We start from the raw sequence: 22,671 nt of genomic DNA on the forward strand, positions 1-22,671 counted from the left end.
CAATGAAAAACTATTAGGATTTTTTCCATGTCATGTATGCAAATCATGCAAATTTAGCACCAAAACCAAAAAGGTAAAATCTAATGTAACCCAGAAAGAACTGAAGATTAATGACACCATAAGATGCACTGACACCAACATAATCTATTTAATTCAGTGCTCATGTACCTAGGTCAAACGGGAAGGAAACTGAAAGAAAGAATAAGAGAACACATCAGATGCATAGAAAAAGAAAAAGATAATACCAGACTTTATGCCCACTTTAAAGAATTCCACAAAGGTAACCCAAATGACATGAAATTTTGGGGCATTAAGAAAATAAAGACAGATGGTAGAGGCGGAAATATGGAAAAAAAGCTACTATACCATGAAGCAGAATTGATTTTCAAAATGAAAACTCTACACCCAAAAGGCCTCAATAGTGAACTAGACCTCAATGCAATTCTATAAGATAAATATCACGAAAACACGCAAACACACCATTAAAACATATTTACTAAACATAATAAAACTACTCAAGAAAATATATATATATATATATATATATGTATAGAATTAAGTAGAATGTTACCATTCAGTGTCAGTGAGTGGAAACAGGCGTTACTCAAGTAAATGCGCTAGTCAGAGGTATGAAAATCTCATAGAGCAGCTATGAAGGTACAAATATTGTATGATAGACTAAGTCTATACAATATAGGAAAAATAGGAGTCAAAGGGTAAACAGCGCTTATGGAGATTCTTAAAAACTGAATAATATTAAAATCTCGGCAGTGTTGGTGGGTAAAGAAAACAAAAAAAAAAAAAAAAAAAAAAAGGGAAGAGAAGTATATGAATATACGTATATATATTAGAGTCTTTGATAGGATATTGGAATCCTAGTGTAATGAAGGCGTAATAGATACCCTTACCAAAAGTTACCTCAATCCTATGAGGTAAGTTTGCCGCATTGGAGGATGTATCTAGTGGTTGAATGAATCCTGGATGTTCTGGTCTGTATAAAATCGCTGCCTCTTGGAGTAGAATGGGATGTGGGTCCCCTTTGTGCTGGTTTCTTTAGGAAACTTCCTGTATTTATTGCCTCTTGGAGCTTGGTTTTCTTGTCTTGGTATGAACTTTCTTGTCCAGATATATACCAGGATGTCAGAGCAGGTGACGTGGTTACAGGGTACTTATTTCTTTTTTCTTTTCTTATTTTTTCTTCATTTTCCTTAGAGTTGTGTCAGCAGATACAAAAAAATTTCCCTTTTCCGACTCCGAGTCGGAAAAGGGAAATTTTTTTGTATCTGCTGACACAACTCTAAGGAAAATGAAGAAAAAATAAGAAAAGAAAAAAGAAATAAGTACCCTGTAACCACGTCACCTGCTCTGACATCCTGGTATATATCTGGACAAGAAAGTTCATACCAAGACAAGAAAACCAAGCTCCAAGAGGCAATAAATACAGGAAGTTTCCTAAAGAAACCAGCACAAAGGGGACCCACATCCCATTCTACTCCAAGAGGCAGCGATTTTATACAGACCAGAACATCCAGGATTCATTCAACCACTAGATACATCCTCCAATGCGGCAAACTTACCTCATAGGATTGAGGTAACTTTTGGTAAGGGTATCTATTACGCCTTCATTACACTAGGATTCCAATATCCTATCAAAGACTCTAATATATATACGTATATTCATATACTTATCTTCCCTTTTTTTTTTTTTTTTTTTTTTTTTTTTTTGTTTTCTTTACCCACCAACACTGCCGAGATTTTAATATTATTCAGTTTTTAAGAATCTCCATAAGCGCTGTTTACCCTTTGACTCCTATATATATATATATATATATATATATATATATATATATATATATATATATCATAAAAAAAAATTCATAATAAAAAAAAATATACATATATAGTTTTACAGTCTAAGGACACACCACTTGAAATTTAAACTAACACATAGGCCATTTTTATAAAGATTAAGATCATAAAAACCAAGCGATCACATTAACATACCAAGTTGATTAAATATAATAGAATTCTAAAATAAAATATATATATATTTGACAAAATCACCACTTAGTTTTACAGTCTAAGGACAAACAACTTGAAATTTTAAAATTCCTACAATAATTATAAAAATTCATACAAGAAGGCTAATCTCTCATCCGATAATACTAATATCCACAAAAACTAGAAAAGTATTGGTACAACACACTCATTGGATCATACAGCTCTTTATTATATTTTTACAATACCCACTATCTGGTTATTGTAGCCCACAGATAACAAATAGAAACATTCAAACTAGAGTCAAAAGATTCACTTAAATTTATATTCTCTTTTGGCCCATCTAACTTTTATTTCACTAATTTTTATTTCACTAATTTTTATTTCACAATTGGCCCCATTTTATGGTTAAAATATCCATACAACGATAAGTATAGACACGAAAACACGCAAACACACCATTAAAACATATTTACTAAACATAATAAAACTACTCAAGAAAATATATATATATATATATCATAAATAAATATATAGTTTTACAGTCTAAGGACACGCCACTTGAAATTTAAACTAACACATAGGCCATTTTTTAAGATCATAAAAACCAAGCCATCACACTAACAAACCAAGTTGATTAAATACAATAGAATTCTAAAATAAAATATATATATATTTGACAAAATTACAACTTAGTTTTACAGTCTAAGGACAAACAACTTGAAATTTTAAAATTCCTACAATAATTATAAAAATTCATACAAGAAGGCTAATCTCTCATCCGATAATACTAATATCCACAAAAACTAGAAAAGTATTGGTACAACACACTCATTGGATCATACAGCTCTTTACTATATTTTTACAATACCCACTATCTGGTTATTGTAGCCCACAGATAACAAATAGAAACATTCAAACTAGAGTCAAAAGATTCACTTAAATTTATATTCTCTTTTGGCCCATCTAACTTTTATTTCACTAAATTCTAATTTCACCATTGGCCCCGTTTTAACTATATTTTATGGTTAAAATATCCATACAACGAGTATAGACAAATTATTTCACTCTAATATTACGCTCTAATTACAGAAACCTTTTAAAAATATCCATGGTTTCATAAAGTGACTAAAATATACACTCTAAAAGTAATTGACATTAAGGTATATAATATCTTTCTCTATTTTAAAAGTAATCATATAAAATGTATATCGCTACATAAAAACACCCAACTATATTATAATTAAGACCCAAGGATACCTATGTTATATAATAAAACAGCATTTTATAATTGTTCCTGATTTTTTTGATTTTATGTATATCATCAATTAGTGATTTATTGCTAAATTAGAGAGGCTTTAAATAGCCTTTGAATCCCCACATCTGGTATCTTGAAAAAGGCTGTCCAGCCGAAACATGTTGATACCAGAGCACACCTGCACAGGATTTGAGAAGACAAAGTGAATACCAGCTATACCCAGTTGAAATATTCAAGTTCCCACTGAGCGGCATATATTTAACCGCAAAGATCACATTGATAACTAGAAATCCTTTTTCTACTTATCCTACAAACTTTCTACTTATCCCAACAACCACATTTCAGCACCCAGATCGGTCACTGACCGACATCTAAGAAACCTGGGAACAACAGACCGGAAAGGCACGCAAAAATTCCACATCAGGAGGTTATCCAACAACCATACCATCGTGATCGGTCACTGACCGACAGACAAGCCACAGAATAGAAAAACCGGAGATACTTAAAATACATCAGCAAACGGTTAGCACTTAACCGCAACGAAGATCCCACCAAGAAACCCTTAAGAGCGCGATCGGTCACTGACCGACAAAGGATAAGGTAACTGAGCGGCCACGACAACTACCGAAACACTTATATAAAAGTGAATTTTCTCGCAGCAAACAGATAAGCCCACCTAATAAGAGGAAACCAAAGCGGCATTTATTTAACTGCCAGCAGCTCATATAGAACTGCCACCAGCTTGATCTTGAAACTTAATCAAAACACTGGCATAGCGGCGTTTATTTAACCGCAATTATCTCACAAAAGTGATATCAAACAGATACACTTCAAGGTACTAATTTGTATACTTATATTATAGTGTGATAAAAATCGCACCAACATACCTCTACATTTGATATATAGTTGCCTAAGATAAGATCTCAAACTCAATTGCATAGCTGAACTTGAAACAAAGTATCCTATATGAACTATACAGCAACTATTGTCTTATCCACTATTAAATTGTATTTACAAACATTCTGTTAGAAATTACAACTTGTGATAAACCCAAAACTGTATAAATTATAAGATTTCAACATTATTATTTTAATTTAATTTATTTTTTATATATTATGTACATTTTTATACATAGAGACACCGGTGTCATTTTTTAAACTTTGAAGGAATTGTAATAATTTTTGTTTAACTGTACTTTTAGCATCACTACTATTGGGTAAATTTACCATAATCAAATAAAGGATCATATTTATTTCTTAAATAGTTTCGACATCCATTTTTTCCAAAAGAGAATATAAAATTAGGACTCATCAAAACATTAACATATATTGAGCCCACATATTATCACACATATTTACAGTAAGACACATTGGGAATAGCAACTTGTTTTGCGCCACCTACTACAACTAACTATAATTTTATTTTTATTTTACACGCAAGTTTGTATTTATGTTAACTAGGTAGAATAGTTACTAAATTGTTATTAACTATTTAATAACTACCTAGCTAAAATAAATACAAATTGACCTGTAAAATAAAACCTAACCTGTCTTACACTAACACCTAACCTAACCCTACAATTAAATAAATTCCCTAAATTAAATACAATTAACTAAATTCAATAGAATTAGCTAAATTCCAACCCCCCCACTAAATTACAGAAAATAAAAAACAAATTACAAGATCTTTAAACTAATTACAACTAATCTAATAGCCCTATCAAAATAAAAAAGCCCACCCAAAATAAAAAAAAAAACCCTAGCCTAAACTACTAATAGCCCTTAAATGGGCCTTTTGCGGGGCATTGCCCCAAAGAAATCAGCTATTTTAATCCCTTCTCCAAACCTTCTTGGAGAAATGACAGAATTCTAGGAATCCTAACTCTACTCCAAGGCCCATATTTATTAAGCTCCGTACGGAGCTTGAAGGGCCGTGCTTCTGGCGAGTCTTCAGACTCGCCAGAAACACGTTATGAAGCAGCGGTCTAAAGACCGCTGCTCCATAACCCTGTCCGCCTGCTCTGAGCAGGCGGACAGGAATCGCCGGAAATTGACACCTCCCTGCTGGCGGCCGATTGGCCGCGAGTCAGCAGGGGGCGGCGTTGCACCAGCAGCTCTTGTGAGCTGCTGGTGCAATGTTAAATGCGGAGAGTGTATTGCTCTCCGCATTTAGCGAGGTCTTGCGGAACTGATCCGCAGTGTCGGATCAGGTCCGCAAGACCTTTGATAAATTGTGGCCCAAGAGTAGTCTTTGGATTCACACCAATATAGGTATAATATTTAACTAGTGTTTGCGATGTGGGAGTGCAGCGGTTTAGGGGTTAATATGTTTATTATAGTGGTGGCGACGTTGGGGGTGGCAGATTAGGGGTTAATAAGTATAATGTAGGTGTCGGCGATGTACGGAGCGGTAGATTAGGGGTTAATAAATATAATGTAGGTGTCGACGATGTCGGGGGTGGCAGATTAGGGGTTAATAAGTGTAAGATTAGGGGTGTTTAGACTCGGGGTTCATGTTAGGGTGTTAGGTGTAAACAATGTGGCTGCGTTACTGAGCTTTACGCTGCTTTATTGCAGGTGTTAGACTTTTTCTCAGCTGGCTCTGCCCATTGATGTCTATGGGGAAATCGTGCACGAGCACGTACAACCAGCTCACCGCTGACTTAAGCAGCGCTGGTATTGGAGTGCGGCATGGAGCACAAATTTTCTCTACGCTCACTTCTTGCCTTTTAATGCCGGGTTTCTGAAAACCTGTAATACCAGCGCTGTAGGTAAGTGAGCAGTGACAATAACGTGCAAGTTAGTACCGCACCCCTCATAACGCAAAACTCGCAATCTAGCCGATTGTTTGTTACAATTGCGGCAAAAAGGGACACAGGGCCAGAGAGAGTTCAAACAATACAAATAAAGGTCAATCACTCTGGTGTAGCTATTGCAAGAGCTCAACACACAAAGATGCAAATTGCAGGAGCAAAAAGAGAGACAATGTCAGACAAGAAACAGATGACGTTGACAACAGACACTCATTTGCTTTCAAAATTAAAGATAACCAACTAGATGGGATAATACCAAAAGGACTAATGGTTGATACAGGAGCAACATCCCATATAATTACTGATATTGCAAAGTTTAAGAACTTTGACAAAACCTTTAAACCGGAGAAACATAAAATGGAGCTTGCAGATGGAAAAAAGACAACAGGCGTGGCACTGAGAAGAGGCGATGTAGAGGTTTGTCTACTTGACAGCGAGGGGAAGCGAATGAAGATGACACTGAAGAATGTGTTGTACATACCTACATATCCTCAAGACATCTTTTCTGTAGAGACAGCAACAAACAGTGGAGCATCAGTTAACTTCCAGCAAGGCAGGAATGAACTCATTCATAAGAACGGTACCAAATTCACGATCCAGAAATACAGTAGACTTTACTATCTGAATACTTTTGTTGAAAATGATGACAGTTGTCATGGATGTTATGATATTCAAATGTGGCATGACATTTTAGGTCACTGTAATTATGATGATATTGCAAAACTACAAAATGTGGTAGAAGGAATGACAATTAAAGGTGAGATTGATAAGTCTAGTCTAAATTGTGAAGTTTGCACTCAAGGAAAATTTGTTCAGAGAACCTGATACCCGAGCCATAGCTACATTAGAGATAGTACATATGATTTAGCAGGTCCTATAGAACCACAAGCTAGAGAAGGTTTCAGGTACACAATATCATTCACTGATGATTATTCTGGTGCAGTATTTGTATATTTTCTGAAAAACAAGAGTGATGCAGTGTTAGCCACTGAAAGGTTTATTGCTGACACCATATGGAGTCTTAAAATGTATAAGATCTGACAATGGTACTGAGTTTGTAGCAAATAGTTTTAGGTCACTGCTAAGTAAGCGAGGCATAAGGTATGAGACCCCAGTACCTTACTCACCCCATCAGAATGGGACTGCTCAGAGAAATTGCAGAACACTATTTGAAATGGCAAGATGTCTGTTAGTTGAGAGTAAATTAGCAAAAGAGTTATGGACATATGCAGTAATGACTGCCACTCATATTCAAAACAGGTGCTTTAATAACCAGTTAGCACAAACCCCTTATTACCTTTTGACAGGCAAAAAACCTAACCTTTCTAAGATGAGAGTTTTTGGGTCAGAATGTTTTGCATACAAAAATGACAGAAAGAAACTAGATTCAAAATGTGAGGGAGGGATTTTTTATTGGATATGACAAGAACAGCCCCTCTTATCTAGTGTTTTATCCAGACACTGGAAAGGTCCTTAAACACAGGCTTGTGAGGTTTATCACAAAGAAAGTTGTTAAAAGACAGACTCAAACTGATATGTTACATGATGATGAGGTTTGCCATAGGGAGGGCTATGCACCCACTATACTAAAGACTAATCAGACTGAAATTGAGTGTCCAGAGATAGTCCAAATCTCTGAAATAGAAACTTTGAAGAGTGAGAACAATGGACAGGCAGGGAGTGACCATAATAGACGTTACCCTAAAAGAGACAGAAAAACTCCTCAATACTTGGAAGACTATGTTTCAGATTTTGAATGTGATGATCAGATACTAACAAACATTGATTATTGTTACAAAGTGTTTGATGTACCACAAACCTTTAAAGATGCTATGAGCTCACCTCAGTCACAGAATTGGTTTAATGCTATGACAGAGGAAATGGATTCACTAAGAGAGAATGATACATTCACTTTGACCATTTTATCTGAAGGTAAATGTTCAGTGGGGGGTCGATGGGTATATGCATTAAAAAACAATGTTGATGGATCAGAAACAAACAAAGCCAGATATGTTGCTAAAGGTTATAGTCAAGTAAAGGGAATTGATTACAAGGAAGTTTTTTCTCCAACTGCAAATATTACATCAGTACGTATTTTTATGCAACTGGCAGCACAGTATGATTTACTTCTTCACCAGATGGATGTGAAAACAGCCTACTTACATACCCCAATTGATTGTGAGATTTATGTGGAACAACCTGTAGGATTTGAGGTAAAGTGCAAACAAAATGAGAAACTAGTTTTAAAATTAAAGAAGTAATTGTATGGTCTAAAACAATCAGGTATAAATTGGAACAAGATGCTGTATGATTATTTAAATGAGAACGGGTTTGAACAAAATCCAGCAGACCACTGTGTATATGTCAAACAATTTGGACATGATAGAGTAATACTGTTAATATGGGTTGATGATCTAATTATCTGTGCCAATGAAGAAACAGTACTCAATGACGTGAAAAAAATGCTTACAGCAAAATTTAAGATGAAAGATCTTGGAAGGATCAAACATTTCCTAGGTATTGATTTTGAACAAAGTGATTGTTTTGGTAAAGATGAACCAAAAGAGATACGTATTAAATATTCTGGGGAAGTTTGGAATGATAGATTGTAAACCCAGATCGACACCATGTGAGCAAAAACTAGACCAAAATGATCACAATGATCCAGTAAATGCAAGAAAATATTGAGAGATAGTAGGTAGCTTGCTGTATGTTATGACCTGAACAAGGCCAGATTTAAGCTGGGTGATCAGTAAACTGTCACAATACTTATCAGAGCCAACAGAACAACATCTAAACATAGCTAAGCATGTGATGAGGTACTTAAAGCGTACTATTGACTATGAGTTGTGCTACAAAAAATGTAGGGAAAACTTAAACTCGAGGCGTATAGTGATGCCGATTGGGCCTCTGATGTGAATGATAGGAGGAGTATGACTGGATACTGCTTTAGCCTAACCAAGAATGGTCCACTGATTGCATGGAAATAAAAAAAACAGCCCACAGTAGCTTTATCTACATGTGAAGCTGAATACATGGAATTGGCTGCGACTACACAGGAAAGTCTTTACCTTATGCAGTTACTCAAAGGAATGGTTAAAGGGTGTCATTATGAACCAATACAAATCTTTGGAGACAATCAGGGTTCAATTGCTCTTTCAAGGAATGCTGTTTGCCGTCAGAGATGTAAACACATTGATATCAAGTACCACTTCATTCGATCAGTGATCAGTGAAGGTAACATAGTTCTTGAGTATTGTCCAACTGACAAGATGGTAGCAGATGTTATGACAAAGCCTGCAACAAAATTCAAGTTAGAAAAGTTTTTAGTTATATGTTTGGAATGTAAGTCATGTAATGTATGAATTTGTTTAAAAGGGGGAAACATGCCAAATTAAATACTTGAGTGCAAGTGGGGGTGTTGAGATATAAATTGAAAGTACTCTTACAGTGTTGTAGCCTATATGCATTGTATGTTAACAGAAGTGGTAAATAAAGTTTATTTTATGTTGTTACCTCCTCCTGACACGGGAAGCAGAAGCAGTGTAGTATAATAAAGACATAGAAGCAAGAAGTGCCTGTGTGATTTTCCCTCCATCTTTATATAAAATAATTTATATATCCGGTTATCCTATCCTAATAATAACAGAATGGCAACAGAATGGAATACTACTGGTTAATTGTTGTGTAAATACTGGTGACACTAAAATGGTATAGAACCACTTGAAAACCACAAGTGCAAAGCTACGTGAGACATGTTGCATGACTTATAGAATCTATGCAATTGATTGATCATATTTGTATAAAATGCAATCATTTCACAACAATTTACAAAAATCATCATATATGAGTTCTGTTGACATAGTTAACTTATTTTTTATTTCCTCACATAAGTGCGCTTGCCTTATGGGAAATAAATTTGAGCTTCTTTTCCATAATGTGCCACAGAAAAGCATTTCAATTTTGACTAGAATCATTTTGTTAATATAGTCACTTTGGCAAAAATGCTTGTTTTAATACTTTACTCTGTTTCAGTAATTATTTTTATCAAGCATATGACCTGCCACCGATATCTTCCAAGTCCCATGACATCACGTGACACATTTAGAGTATGTGGAAGAGGAATGCATGTGCATAAGGCCTATCACCATGTTTGTAGTGAAAAGGACTAATGCCTTTCAATACTTCTTGCTTTGTTTCCCACAAGCCTTAACAAAAAAATGTGCTCATACACTTCCTATTATTATAATGAGGAAATCATAATCTAGTTTTGCAAGAATACAGAAAATATACAACCATTCTTTGTAATGGAACAAACCTAACAAAAAAACTAACATCATTCCAAAGAATAAAATCCAATAAGAAAATGTTAAAGTTTGATAGAAAGATCTGACTTGTTGATAAAATCACGTTTCATGGTTTGGACTTTAAATGGACAATAAGCACCTTGTGATTACAAGACATTAATGTTGTGTAATTATAGCATGACATATTAGCCAATTCTAAACATTTTAAAAACAAATTAACATCCTTTTTACTGCAGATGTTTTTAAATAGCCAAGCTCCACCCACCATTTGTCTTATCTGGAAGAGCCAATCTGGACTTATTCTGAAGACAAGAAGGCTAGCCACAATCATAATGTTAGTATAGAGTGCATTGTTTTACAGATGCTATCAGCTAAAGCCAATTAGGGACATATATGTGGCAGGGTTAGCCTTAATATGTCAGCAGGGTGCATTTAATGTTCTGCATATTAGAGTCTTTAGTTTTCAAAGCTAAATTACATGAAAAGGGGCAAAATAATGAAACTACATTGTAAAGTTATTTAATAACACATAGCTAAACATTTTATAAAAAAATCTCAAGGTGTTTACTGTCCCTTTAAGAGCCTAACCACTTTAAATACTTTATTGAAACTAATAATTAAGCATCTAGTCATCATGTACAGTATTTGTAAGCTACTATATACATATTAAAGGCTTAATACCTTCAGGAGTCATAAGGTTATATACAAAAATTTCCAACTTACCTGTAAACTGTCCAGGATTACTCGAAGAGACTGAACTTGTCTGCGAACAGATCCCGAGAATTTTTCATAAGTTGCAGCATCATATTCACTCATCTGAATTTCCTTTAATCTGATAACAAATAAGTAAAGCAAACATAATCAATAATCACTTAAACATAATTTTTTTTTTATTTGAGGTACAGTTTCGGCATACAAAGAATTATAGCATTTTAAATTGCTTGCAACAAGATACTTTGCATAGGTTACACATTAAAATTGCAAATGTAACAAACAATGTCTGCAGTATATATAGCTTAAAGTTAGTAATATTTACAGTTGCTGTGAAGAGAAGAGAAACAATTCAACAGTATGCCAGTGAAAATATTGTATGAACCTTCTTAACTTTTCAAACAGGCCACTCTTGGACCTCTTACCATATGTAGTAAATGATAAAAAACAGAAGGTTACCTCAACTGTAGGAGACCACTTTTAGATCTCAGTGTCTGAACCTGGGTCTACCAGTGGAGCTTAGGGTGTGTGAGTAGGTCTAGGTTTATACTGTGATAAGCGGTCCATCATCACTAAAATTAGAAGGGGCTATAAATATGTACATATGTCTGAGAAGAGACGAGGCTAGGCTCATGCAGATATATAATCAATTGTTGTATGGATCCAGATATTAGTCAGTGGTTCACCTGAGGTATGCACATAACGTAGTGTGAGCTATAGGTTTTCATGGGGGAGACACTTAACTGGTGCAGAAATACAGTAAATAACCTATATTACTATTCATGTGGGGCAAGTCATCTAAGTTATTATTAATGGTGGACAAGCCGTCTCAGGCATGGGTTCAGTTGCAAGATACCTCCATATATAACGCTGGTGCTGGGGGCTCACCATCCCGGCCGCAGACAGCGGGACCCCCATTCACCACCACATCAAGAGGTAAGTATTAGGTACCATTGAAAGCAACTAGAAACATCAAGATAAGGCAACATGGGAGTAGAATTGTTGTTTCTGAATAGGTGAGACTATATATGGTTATTGTGGGAATATAAGTGATTGAAGCTCTTATAGTAAACAAAAGAATAGCATACATGTGCAGAAGAACCAGAAAAAACAGAGTTACAGAAATAAAAAAAATCTATAATTCACTGCTATAGCAAACCATTACCCAGTAAAAAACGCTGGAACTTTATGGTTAAGCATTATCATGTTCATGCGTTGCCTAATAAAAATACTGTTATTTAACTTATAATTTTGAGCGAGTAATAATTATAAGTCCAGGCCACATTTAGTTCACAGATGAGAGGTCAAAAACATAATTTATGCTTACCTGATAAATTCCTTTCTTCTGTTGTGCGATCAGTCCACGGGTCATCATTACTTCTGGGATATAACTCCTCCCCAACAGGAAATGCAAGAGGATTCACCCAGCAGAGCTGATATAGCTCCTCCCCTCTACGTCAGTCCCAGTCATTCGACCAAGAATCAACGAGAAAGGAGTAACCAAGGGTGAAGTGGTGACTGGAGTATAATTTAAAAGATATTTACCTGCCTTAAAAAACAGGGCGGGCCGTGGACTGATCGCACAACAGAAGAAAGGAATTTATCAGGTAAGCATAAATTATGTTTTCTTCTGTTATGTGCGATCAGTCCACGGGTCATCATTACTTCTGGGATACCAATACCAAAGCAAAAGTACACGGATGACGGGAGGGATAGGCAGGCTCATTATACAGAAGGAACCACTGCCTGAAGAACCTTTCTCCCAAAAATAGCCTCCGAAGAAGCAAAAGTGTCAAATTTGTAAAATTTGGAAAAAGTATGAAGCGAAGACCAAGTTGCAGCCTTGCAAATCTGTTCAACAGAGGCCTCATTCTTAAAGGCCCAAGTGGAAGCCACAGCTCTAGTGGAGTGAGCTGTAATTCTTTCAGGAGGCTGCTGTCCAGCAGTCTCATAGGCTAAACGTATTATGCTACGAAGCCAGAAAGAGAGAGAGGTAGCAGAAGCTTTTTGACCTCTCCTCTGTCCAGAATAAACGACAAACAGGGAAGAAGTTTGGCGAAAATTTTTAGTTGCCTGCAAGTAGAACTTGAGGGCACGAACTACATCCAGATTGTGTAGAAGACGTTCCTTCTTTGAAGAAGGATTTGGACACAAGGATGGAACAACAATCTCTTGATTGATATTCCTGTTAGTAACTACCTTAGGTAAGAACCCAGGTTTAGTACGCAGAACTACCTTATCTGAGTGAAAAATCAGATAAGGAGAATCACAATGTAATGCTGATAACTCAGAGACTCTTCGAGCCGAGGAAATAGCCATTAAAAACAGAACTTTCCAAGATAACAATTTTATATCAATGGAATGAAGGGGTTCAAATGGAACACCTTGTAAAACGTTAAGAACTAAGTTTAAACTCCATGGCGGAGCAACGGCTTTAAACACAGGCTTGATCCTAGCTAAGGCTTGACAAAAGGCCTGGACGTCTGGATTTTCTGACAGACGCCTGTGTAACAAGATGGACAGAGCTGAAATCTGTCCCTTTAATGAACTAGCCGATAAACCCTTTTCTAAACCTTCTTGTAGAAAGGACAATATCCTAGGGATCCTAACCTTACTCCAGGAGTAACGTTTGGATTCGCACCAGTATAGGTATTTGCGCCATATTTTATGGTAAATCTTTCTGGTAACAGGCTTCCTAGCCTGGATCAGGGTATCAATAACCGACTCAGAAAAACCACGCTTTGATAAAATCAAGCGTTCAATTTCCAAGCAGTCAGTTTCAGAGAAGTTAGATTTTGATGTTTGAATGGACCCTGTATCAGAAGGTCCTGTCTCAGAGGTAGAGACCAAGGTGGACAGGATGACATGTCCACTAGATCTGCATACCAAGTCCTGCGTGGCCATGCAGGCGCTATTAGAATCACAGATGCTCTCTCTTGTTTGATTTTCGCAATCAATCGAGGAAGCAGCGGGAAGGGTGGAAACACATAAGCCATCCCGAAGTTCCAAGGTGCTGTCAAAGCATCTATCAGAACCGCTCCCGGATCCCTGGATCTGGACCCGTAGTGAGGAAGTTTGGCGTTCTGGCGAGACGCCATGAGATCTATCTCTGGTTTGCCCCAACGTCGAAGTATTTGGGCAAAAATCTCCGGATGAAGTTCCCACTCTCCCGGATGAAAAGTCTGGCGACTCAAGAAATCCGCCTCCCAGTTCTCCACTCCCGGGATGTGGATTGCTGACAGGTGGCAAGAGTGAGACTCTGCCCAGCGAATTATCTTTGATACTTCCATCATTGCTAGGGAGCTTCTTGTCCCTCCCTGATGGTTGATGTAAGCTACAGTCGTGATATTGTCCGACTGAAACCTGATGAACCCCTGAGTTGTTAATTGGGGCCAAGCTAGAAGGGCATTGAGAACTGCCCTCAATTCCAGAATGTTTATTGGAAGGAGACTCTCCTCCTGATTCCATAATCCCTGAGTCTTCAGAGAATTCCAGACAGCGCCCCAACCTAGCAGGCTGGCGTCTGTTGTTACGATTGTCCAGTCTGGCCTGCTGAATGGCATCCCCCTGGACAGGTGTGGCCGATAAAGCCACCATAGAAGAGAATTTCTGGTCTCTTGATTCAGATTCAGGGTAGGGGACAAATCTGAGTAATCCCCATTCCACTGACTTAGCATGCACAATTGCAGCGGTCTGAGGTGTAGGCGTGCAAAAGGTACTATGTCCATTGCCGCTACCATTAAGCCGATCACCTCCATGCATTGAGCTACTGACGGGTGTTGAATGGAATGAAGGACACGGCATGCATCCTGAAGCCTTGTTAACCTGTCTTCTGTCAGGTAAATCTTCATTTCTACAGAATCTATAAGAGTCCCCAAGAATGGAACTCTTGTGAGAGGAAAAAGAGAACTTTTCTTTTCGTTCACTTTCCATCCATGCGACCTTAAAATTAGACTGTCTAGCCTTAGCTTTGGCTTTGTCTTGAGGTAGGGCGTGGCCCTTACCTCCTGTAATGTCAGCGATAATTTCTTTCAACCCGGGCCCAAATAAAGACTGCCCCTTGAAAGGTATATTAAGTAATTTAGACTTAGAAGTAACATCAGCTGACCAGGATTTTAGCCACAGTGCTCTACGTGCCTGTATGGCGAATCCAGAGTTCTTAGCCGTAAGTTTGGTTAAATGTACTACGGCCTCTGAAATGAATGAATTGGCTAGTTTAAGGACTCTAAGCCTGTCCATAATGTCGTCTAGCGTAGATGAACTAAGTTTCTCTTCCAGAGACTCAATCCAAAATGCTGCCGCAGCCGTAATCGGCGCGATACATGCAAGGGGTTGCAATATAAAACCTTGTTGAACAAACATTTTCTTAAGGTAACCCTCTAATTTTTTATCCATTGGATCTGAAAAAGCACAGCTATCCTCCACCGGGATAGTGGTACGCTTAGCTAAAGTAGAAACTGCTCCCTCCACCTTAGGGACCGTTTGCCATAAGTCCCGAGTAGTGGCGTCTATTGGAAACATCTTTCTAAATATTGGAGGGGGTGAGAACGGCACACCGGGTCTATCCCACTCCTTAGTAACAATTTCAGTTAATCTCTTAGGTATAGGAAAAACGTCAGTACTCGCCGGTACCGCAAAGTATTTATCCAACCTACACATTTTCTCTGGTATTGCAATGGTGTTACAATCATTGAGAGCTGCTAAGACCTCCCCTAGTAATGCACGGAGGTTCTCCAATTTAAATTTAAAATTTTAAATATCTGAATCCAATCTGTTTGGATCAGAACCGTCACCCACAGAATGAAGCTCTCCGTCCTCATGCTCTGCAAGCTGTGACGCAGTATCAGACATGGCCCTAGTATTGTCAGCGCACTCTGTTCTCACCCCAGAGTGATCACGCTTGCCTCTTAGTTCTGGTAATTTAGACAAAACTTCAGTCATAACAGTAGCCATATCATGTAATGTTATCTGTAATGGCCGCCCAGATGTATTAGGCGCCATAATATCACGCACCTCCCGGGCGGGAGATGCAGGTACTGCCGCGTGAGGCGAGTTAGTCGGCATAACTCTCCCCTCGCAGTTTGGTGAAATTTGTTCACATTGTACAGATTGACTTTTATTTAAAGTAGCATCAATACAGTTAGTACATAAATTTCTATTGGGCTCCACCTTGGCATTGGAACAAATGACACAGATATCATTCTCTGAGTCAGACATGTTTAACACACTAGCAATAACTTGCAACCTGGTTATAATCTTTTTTAACAAAAACGTACTGTGCCTCAAAGAGGTACTTAAACGATTAAATGACAGTTGAGATAATGAACTGAAACAGTTATAGCATCAAGTTTAAAACAACACAACTTTTAGCAAAGGTTTGTTCCCATTAGTAAATAACTAAATTTGACATAAAAAATTATAGAGTAACGTTTTTATTCACAGTCAATAAAAATTCTCACAGCTCTGCTGAGAGAATGTACCTCCCTTCAAAGAAGTTTGAAGACCCCTGAGATCTGTCAGTAAACCGGATCATGCAGGAAATATAATAGTAGCTGACTGGAATTTTTTGATGCGTAGCAAAAGAGCGCCAAAAACGGCCCCTCCCTCTCACACACAGCAGTGAGGAGAAACGAAACTGTCACAATTTAAAGCAGACAACTGCCAAGTGGAAAATAATGCCCAAACATTTATTTACTCAGTACCTCAGCAATGTAAACGATTCTACATTCCAGCAAAAACGTTTAACATGACAATATTTATTAAAAGGATTAGTGACCTTTAACAGAGTAGTTCCGGTGAAAAACCATTCCCAGAATACTGAAGTGTATACATACATGTCATTATAACGGTATAGCAGGATTTTTTCATCAATTCCATTCAGAAAATAAAAACTGCTACATACCTCAATGCAGATTCATCTGCCCGCTGTCCCCTGATCTGAAGCCTTTACCTCCCTCAGATGGCCGAGAACAGCAATATGATCTTAACTACTCCGGTTAAAATCATAGTAAAAAACTCTGGTAGATTCTTCTTCAAACTCTGCCAGAGAAGTAATAACACGCTCCGGTGCTATTGTAAAATAACAAACTTTTGATTGAAGTCATAAAAACTAAGTATAATCACCATAGTCCTCTCACACATCCTATCTAGTCGTTGGGTGCAAGAGAATGACTGGGACTGACGTAGAGGGGAGGAGCTATATCAGCTCTGCTGGGTGAATCCTCTTGCATTTCCTGTTGGGGAGGAGTTATATCCCAGAAGTAATGATGACCCGTGGACTGATCGCACATAACAGAAGAAAAGTCTATGCAGGTAAGGTGCTAAACTGGGCCTCTTGTTTCTACAGCTCTTATAGTAGGCAAGAAACTAGCAAAGATGTGTATAAGATCCAAAAAACTAAGTTACACAAATAAAGAAACTCTATAGGTCGCTGCTGTAGCCACTATAGTAAACCATTACCCGGTAAAAACGGGGAAACTTTATTATTAAGCATTATCATGTTCATGCGTTGCCTAATAAACAGAATGCTATTTAACTTATAATTTTGAGTGAATAACAATTGTGAGTCCAGGCCACACCAAGTTCGCAAATGAATAGTCAAAAAGTCTGTGTGGCTTTAGGTGTTTGTGTACATAAAAAGATGTGAGGAGTTTACTACTCATCTCCATAGTCCACGTATATGCTGCTAACTAACCTACACCGGTCTTCCACACAACAATACAGGACTTGGGGTATATAGGACCACAACAGAGGTCCAATCAAGCTCTCTGGAAGTGACTTCTCGGAATAAGCCATGGAGAACTAGAGTTCCTTAGCAGGCTGTGCTCAAAACAATGCGGGACCGCTGCTATTTTGTTTCTTCTCGTTAGGCAGTCGCCCTTCCGCTTTTGATGCCGTCTTGACTACCTGCAGAAGTGGGGTGTCCGCAGACACGGTACTATACTGGGCCTCCTGTTTCTTCTGGGCAGCATAGCGACCCGCATCTGTAGGGGTTGAATGTAGGGCATCGGGGAGTGCGGTGAAAGAGTTTATCCCCACCTGTTCAGGATATACAGCGGCATCCAGTACTAGCATTCTCTCTCGATGGCACGCATCTGTTAGTGGTAACTTACTCTGCTTTATTACTAAGAGGTTCCCCTCCTTTATAGGCTCTAGGCTAGGCGGTAGCACATTCACTATGTCCACGCTGTGCTGCGGGACTGTGTCGCCATCATTTCCCCATGCTGCACCTAATGCTCTTGTGAGACGAGCAAAATGTTCATCCAAGATGTTGGTGATCTGCTTGACAAATTAATCCCTGCTATAGATGGGCATGATCTGTACTCTCAAAGTACTTCTTAACGACAGAGGCCTGAAGGTTAGGAGGCCTCAACCTCAGAAAGTCTTCGGTTAATTGTAGCTGGCTTTGATCGGAATAATGGTTAGTTTTAATTAAAGGGCTCCTTCAGATGAAACTCTTATACTGTGTATAACCAAGCAATGGTGTATATAAATGTTGATTTTAGCCAGATTGATGTAGAAGCCTTTAGCAGCTAACAATTAAGCAGCCTGTCATGGCTGCCGCCCGGAAGTTCCCCTCATAAACATTATTTATACATTTATTAAAGTCATAATTACTAAAGATATGCCTCATAGGCAGAGAATTAAGCGTGTTCTTGTACAACAAACTGGCTGAACTACATAAAGATTGTGATGCTCTGAATAGTCTTTGTGTAAAAACATACAGATGAATAGATGGAGAGCTAGTCAGACAGATAGATAGATATTATACCATTTACCTGTGTTTTGGATTAAACATTCTCTATCCAAGACAATCATAGGAACAGACAAAAGTCAGAGGCTGAAGGTATATAACAACACCCATCTAGTCTGATTTTCTAATTTGATATAGCCCAATGCATACACCATTATTTTCTGTATTCTCTGGCAGTATTTGTATACTTGTCACCTCTTTTGGAAGACCGCTGCATACAAAAAACAATCCCTTCTGTGAAGAAGTGCTTCAATACATTTCTCCTGGACATATCTATATTATAATCGCGTTTGTAACGCGTCCGCTGCCTTCGCTAGTTGCACACGCATCCTCAAAGGAATGTTGGCTGCACAAGGCAGCCAAAAGAATGTTGCCTGCGCGAGCAGCCAAAAGAATCAACCTGGATGCAGCGTAGGCAAACGAAGCCTTAAAAAAAATGAAAAAATGTATCCTTATCTGATAAATGTATTTCTTTCCGGATTTGGAGAGTCCACAACGTCATCAATTACTAGTGGGAATATCACTCCTGGCCAGCAGGAGGAGGCAAAGAGCACCACAGCAAAAGTTGTTAAATGTCACTCCCCTACCCATAATCCCCAGTCATTCGACCGAAAGGAAAATGGAAAAAAGGAATAACAAAAAAGGTGTAGAGGTGCCTGAGGTTTAGTAAAAAATAACTGTCTTAAATTAGGGTGGGGTCGTAGACTCTCCATATCCGGAAAGAAATACATTTATCAGGTAAGCATAAATTTTGTTTTCTTTCCTAAGATATGGAGAGTCCACAACGTTCACCCTCAGAAGCTACTGACGTATCCTCCTCATCAGACTTAAGAGGGGGAACAACCTGTGTAGAAGCAGATGGAACAGAAACCTTACTATCTGAATCTCTAAAGTTCCTCTTACGTTTTCCCTTTAACATAGGGAAAGCAGATAATGGGGCCTACTTATCAAAGTGTCAACTGTGCTGCATTCGCCGGCACCAATACGCTCGCCTGACATCGCCTAACATCACTGCCGCGGACCTGAATACGCTCTCCATAGTTGCCAAAAAAGCTGTCAAAAGCCGCACACCAAGTACGGGGCGATGAGCAGCGGACTGATGTTAACTAACAGTCATCGATCTCGCTACTCTTCGGCTTTTTCCCAGCTTTATTTGTATACTATAACAGTGGATCTGCTTCTGCATAGAGAGTTTACAACTTTGGCGTAGTTAATTGGACCTAACACCAACCATTCTTTTATGCCGATTCCGCTCCAATACTTTTGAACAGCTGACGGTTGCTGTTACCTGCTAGGTATACTATCAGACCTTCACACGCTGATCGAACCTGAAGACGCCCTACACCGAGACATTCTTTACAGTGCAGCTACCTGGTATAGCCCTTCCCGGTTTCTCGGCGGACCCCTGCCAGCGTAATGGCTGCTGTTAAAGGCCAGCCTGCTCGCATGCACTAGTCAGTAGTGCCAACTTGTTTGTGAGTATTATTTCAACGCTCCTTGATCCATTTGGGTTTTCATCCTGTATTTGCGATATTACACCATGAGGCGCTCCCTTTCTCTTTGTCTCCACTACTGTCACTAAACACCCACACTATACTAAACTGATATACCGCCGCTCCCGGACCCCGCCGCAACTAAATAAAGTTATTAACCCCTATCCCACTGCTCCTGGAGCCCACCGCAACTCTAATAAACTTATTAACCCCTATTCCTCCGCTCCCGGAGTCCATCGCCACCTACATTATACTTATTAACCCCTAATCTGCCACCCCCTATACCGCCGCCACCTACATAAAGTCATTAACCCCTATCCTGCCGCTCCCGGAGCCCACCGCAGCTAAATAAATTTATTAACCCCTAAACCGCCAGCCCCCCACATCGCCATAAACTAAATTAAACTATTAACCCCTAAACAACCTGCTAACTTTATATTAAATATTAACTCATCCATATCTTATAATAAATTTAAACTTACCTTTAGATTTAAATTGAACTATATTAAACTATTAATTAACCTACTCTAACTATTATAATAAAATTACAATAAACTATATTACATTAATGATTAACCTACCCTAACTATTATAATAAAATTACATTAAACTATATTAAATTAATAATTGAGCTTTCATACTATTGACTATTCCAATCAGCCAATAGAATGCGAGCTCAATCCTATTGGCTGATTGGATCAGCCAATAGGATGAAAGCTCAATCCTATTGGCTGATTGCAACAGCCAATAGGATTTTTTCAACCTTAATTCCGATTGGCTGATAGAATTCTATCAGCCAATCGGAATCTAAGGGACGCCATCTTGGATGACGTCATTTAAAGGAACCTTCATTCGTCGGTAGTCATCGGAAAGAAGAGGATGCTCCGCGTCAGATGTCTTGAAGATGAAGCCCGCTCCGCGCCAGATGGATGAAGATAGAAGATGCTGTCTGGATGAAGACTTCTGCGGGCTTGGATGAAGACTTCGGCCGCTTCGTTGAGGACTTCTCCCGGCTTCTTGGAGGATGGATGTCGGATCTTCAAAACTGTAAGTAAATCTTCTGGGGTTAGTGTTAGGATTTTTTAAGGGTTTATTGGGTGGGTTTTAGTTTTAGATTAGGACTTGGGCTGCAATAGAGCTAAATGCCCTTTTAAGGGCAATGCCCATCCAAATGCCCTTTTCAGGGCAATGGGGAGCTTAGGTTTTTTCAGTTAGGTTTTTATTTGGGGGGTTGGTTGTGTGGGTGGTGGATTTACTGTTGGGGGGGTATTTTTATTTATTTTTTTCAGGTAAAAGAGCTGATTTCTTTGGGGTAATGCCCCGCAAAAGGCCCTTTTAAGGGCTATTTGTAGTTTATTGTAGGTTAGGTTTTTTTATTTATTTTGGGGGGCTTTTTAATTTTCATAGGGCCCTTAGATTAGGTGTAATTAGTTTAAATCTTTGATAATTTCTTTTTTATTTTTTGTAACTTAGTGTTTGTTATTTTTGTAACTTAGTTGTTAGTTTTTTTGTAACTTAGCAATTTTTTTAGTGTAGATTTAAATTATTTGAGTAGGGTTAGGTGTTTAAATAAACCAAAGTTAGCAGTGCTCCGCCGACTCTCCAATCCGAACTGCTAGCGGTGAATAAATTTAAGCAAAGCAAATGGTCTCACCTTCTCCAGTTAGCTCCACAGTCACACCAGTCTACTCACGGTCAAGCCTTAGCCTCGGTTCTTAGCTACACCACGCATCCATGATCGTGGGATTCCTCCGATGGCGTCTGACGTCACTTTACACGTGACCACGTTTGACCAATTGCGGGACGGACTTGGTAGTCCTGTTAGACCAAATGCCGACTGCTGTAGAAAGTTTCTCACCGATCCTGGCAGTAAAGTAAGTGTAAACCACTGGAGCTCCAACGGATGATTAGGGCTGCACGCCCAATTGCAGCAAACAACGGCCCTCTCCTCTGCCGTAGTGATACGAAAAATGCGGGATGCTGCTATTTATAAAACGTTCATATTTATTGGATATAATTAAAACTTTATGCAAACATGCAGTAACAAGTGCTTAAAACAGCTGTTCATGTCACAAACAGGCCAGTCTGACGCATTTCGGCTGATTTGCTTTATTCATAGACTCAATATTCTGAATTCACCTGTGGAGCTATATAAGCCCCCTCACAATCTCTTTGGTTGCCTGTATAGATGTGTAAACTCCCTCCTCCCCTTAGCTCATCTGTCATTGGTTGTTGTCCTCCCACTTTCTTCATATCCTCCCTATCAATTCAATTACAAGAGTTATATTTATGCAGAAATAGATTCAATTCTTATTTGTTGAAGTACATAAGTTTTGGTA

At 38.4% G+C, this 22,671-nt stretch overlaps 1 protein-coding gene across 1 annotated transcript in view; it reads right to left on the minus strand.

Moving 5' to 3' along the window:
* The window catches only part of VWA8 (von Willebrand factor A domain containing 8), a 1,436,595-nt gene that overhangs the window by 82,220 nt on the left and 1,331,704 nt on the right, over nucleotides 1–22,671 (minus strand). The window contains exon 41 of the mRNA XM_053707969.1: nucleotides 11,099–11,207. Within this exon, the coding sequence (XP_053563944.1) occupies nucleotides 11,099–11,207 (109 nt within the window). The remainder of the gene's footprint in view (nucleotides 1–11,098; nucleotides 11,208–22,671) is intronic.

This window comes from Bombina bombina, chromosome 3 (genome assembly GCF_027579735.1).
Source record: "Bombina bombina isolate aBomBom1 chromosome 3, aBomBom1.pri, whole genome shotgun sequence".
NCBI lineage: Eukaryota > Metazoa > Chordata > Amphibia > Anura > Bombinatoridae > Bombina > Bombina bombina.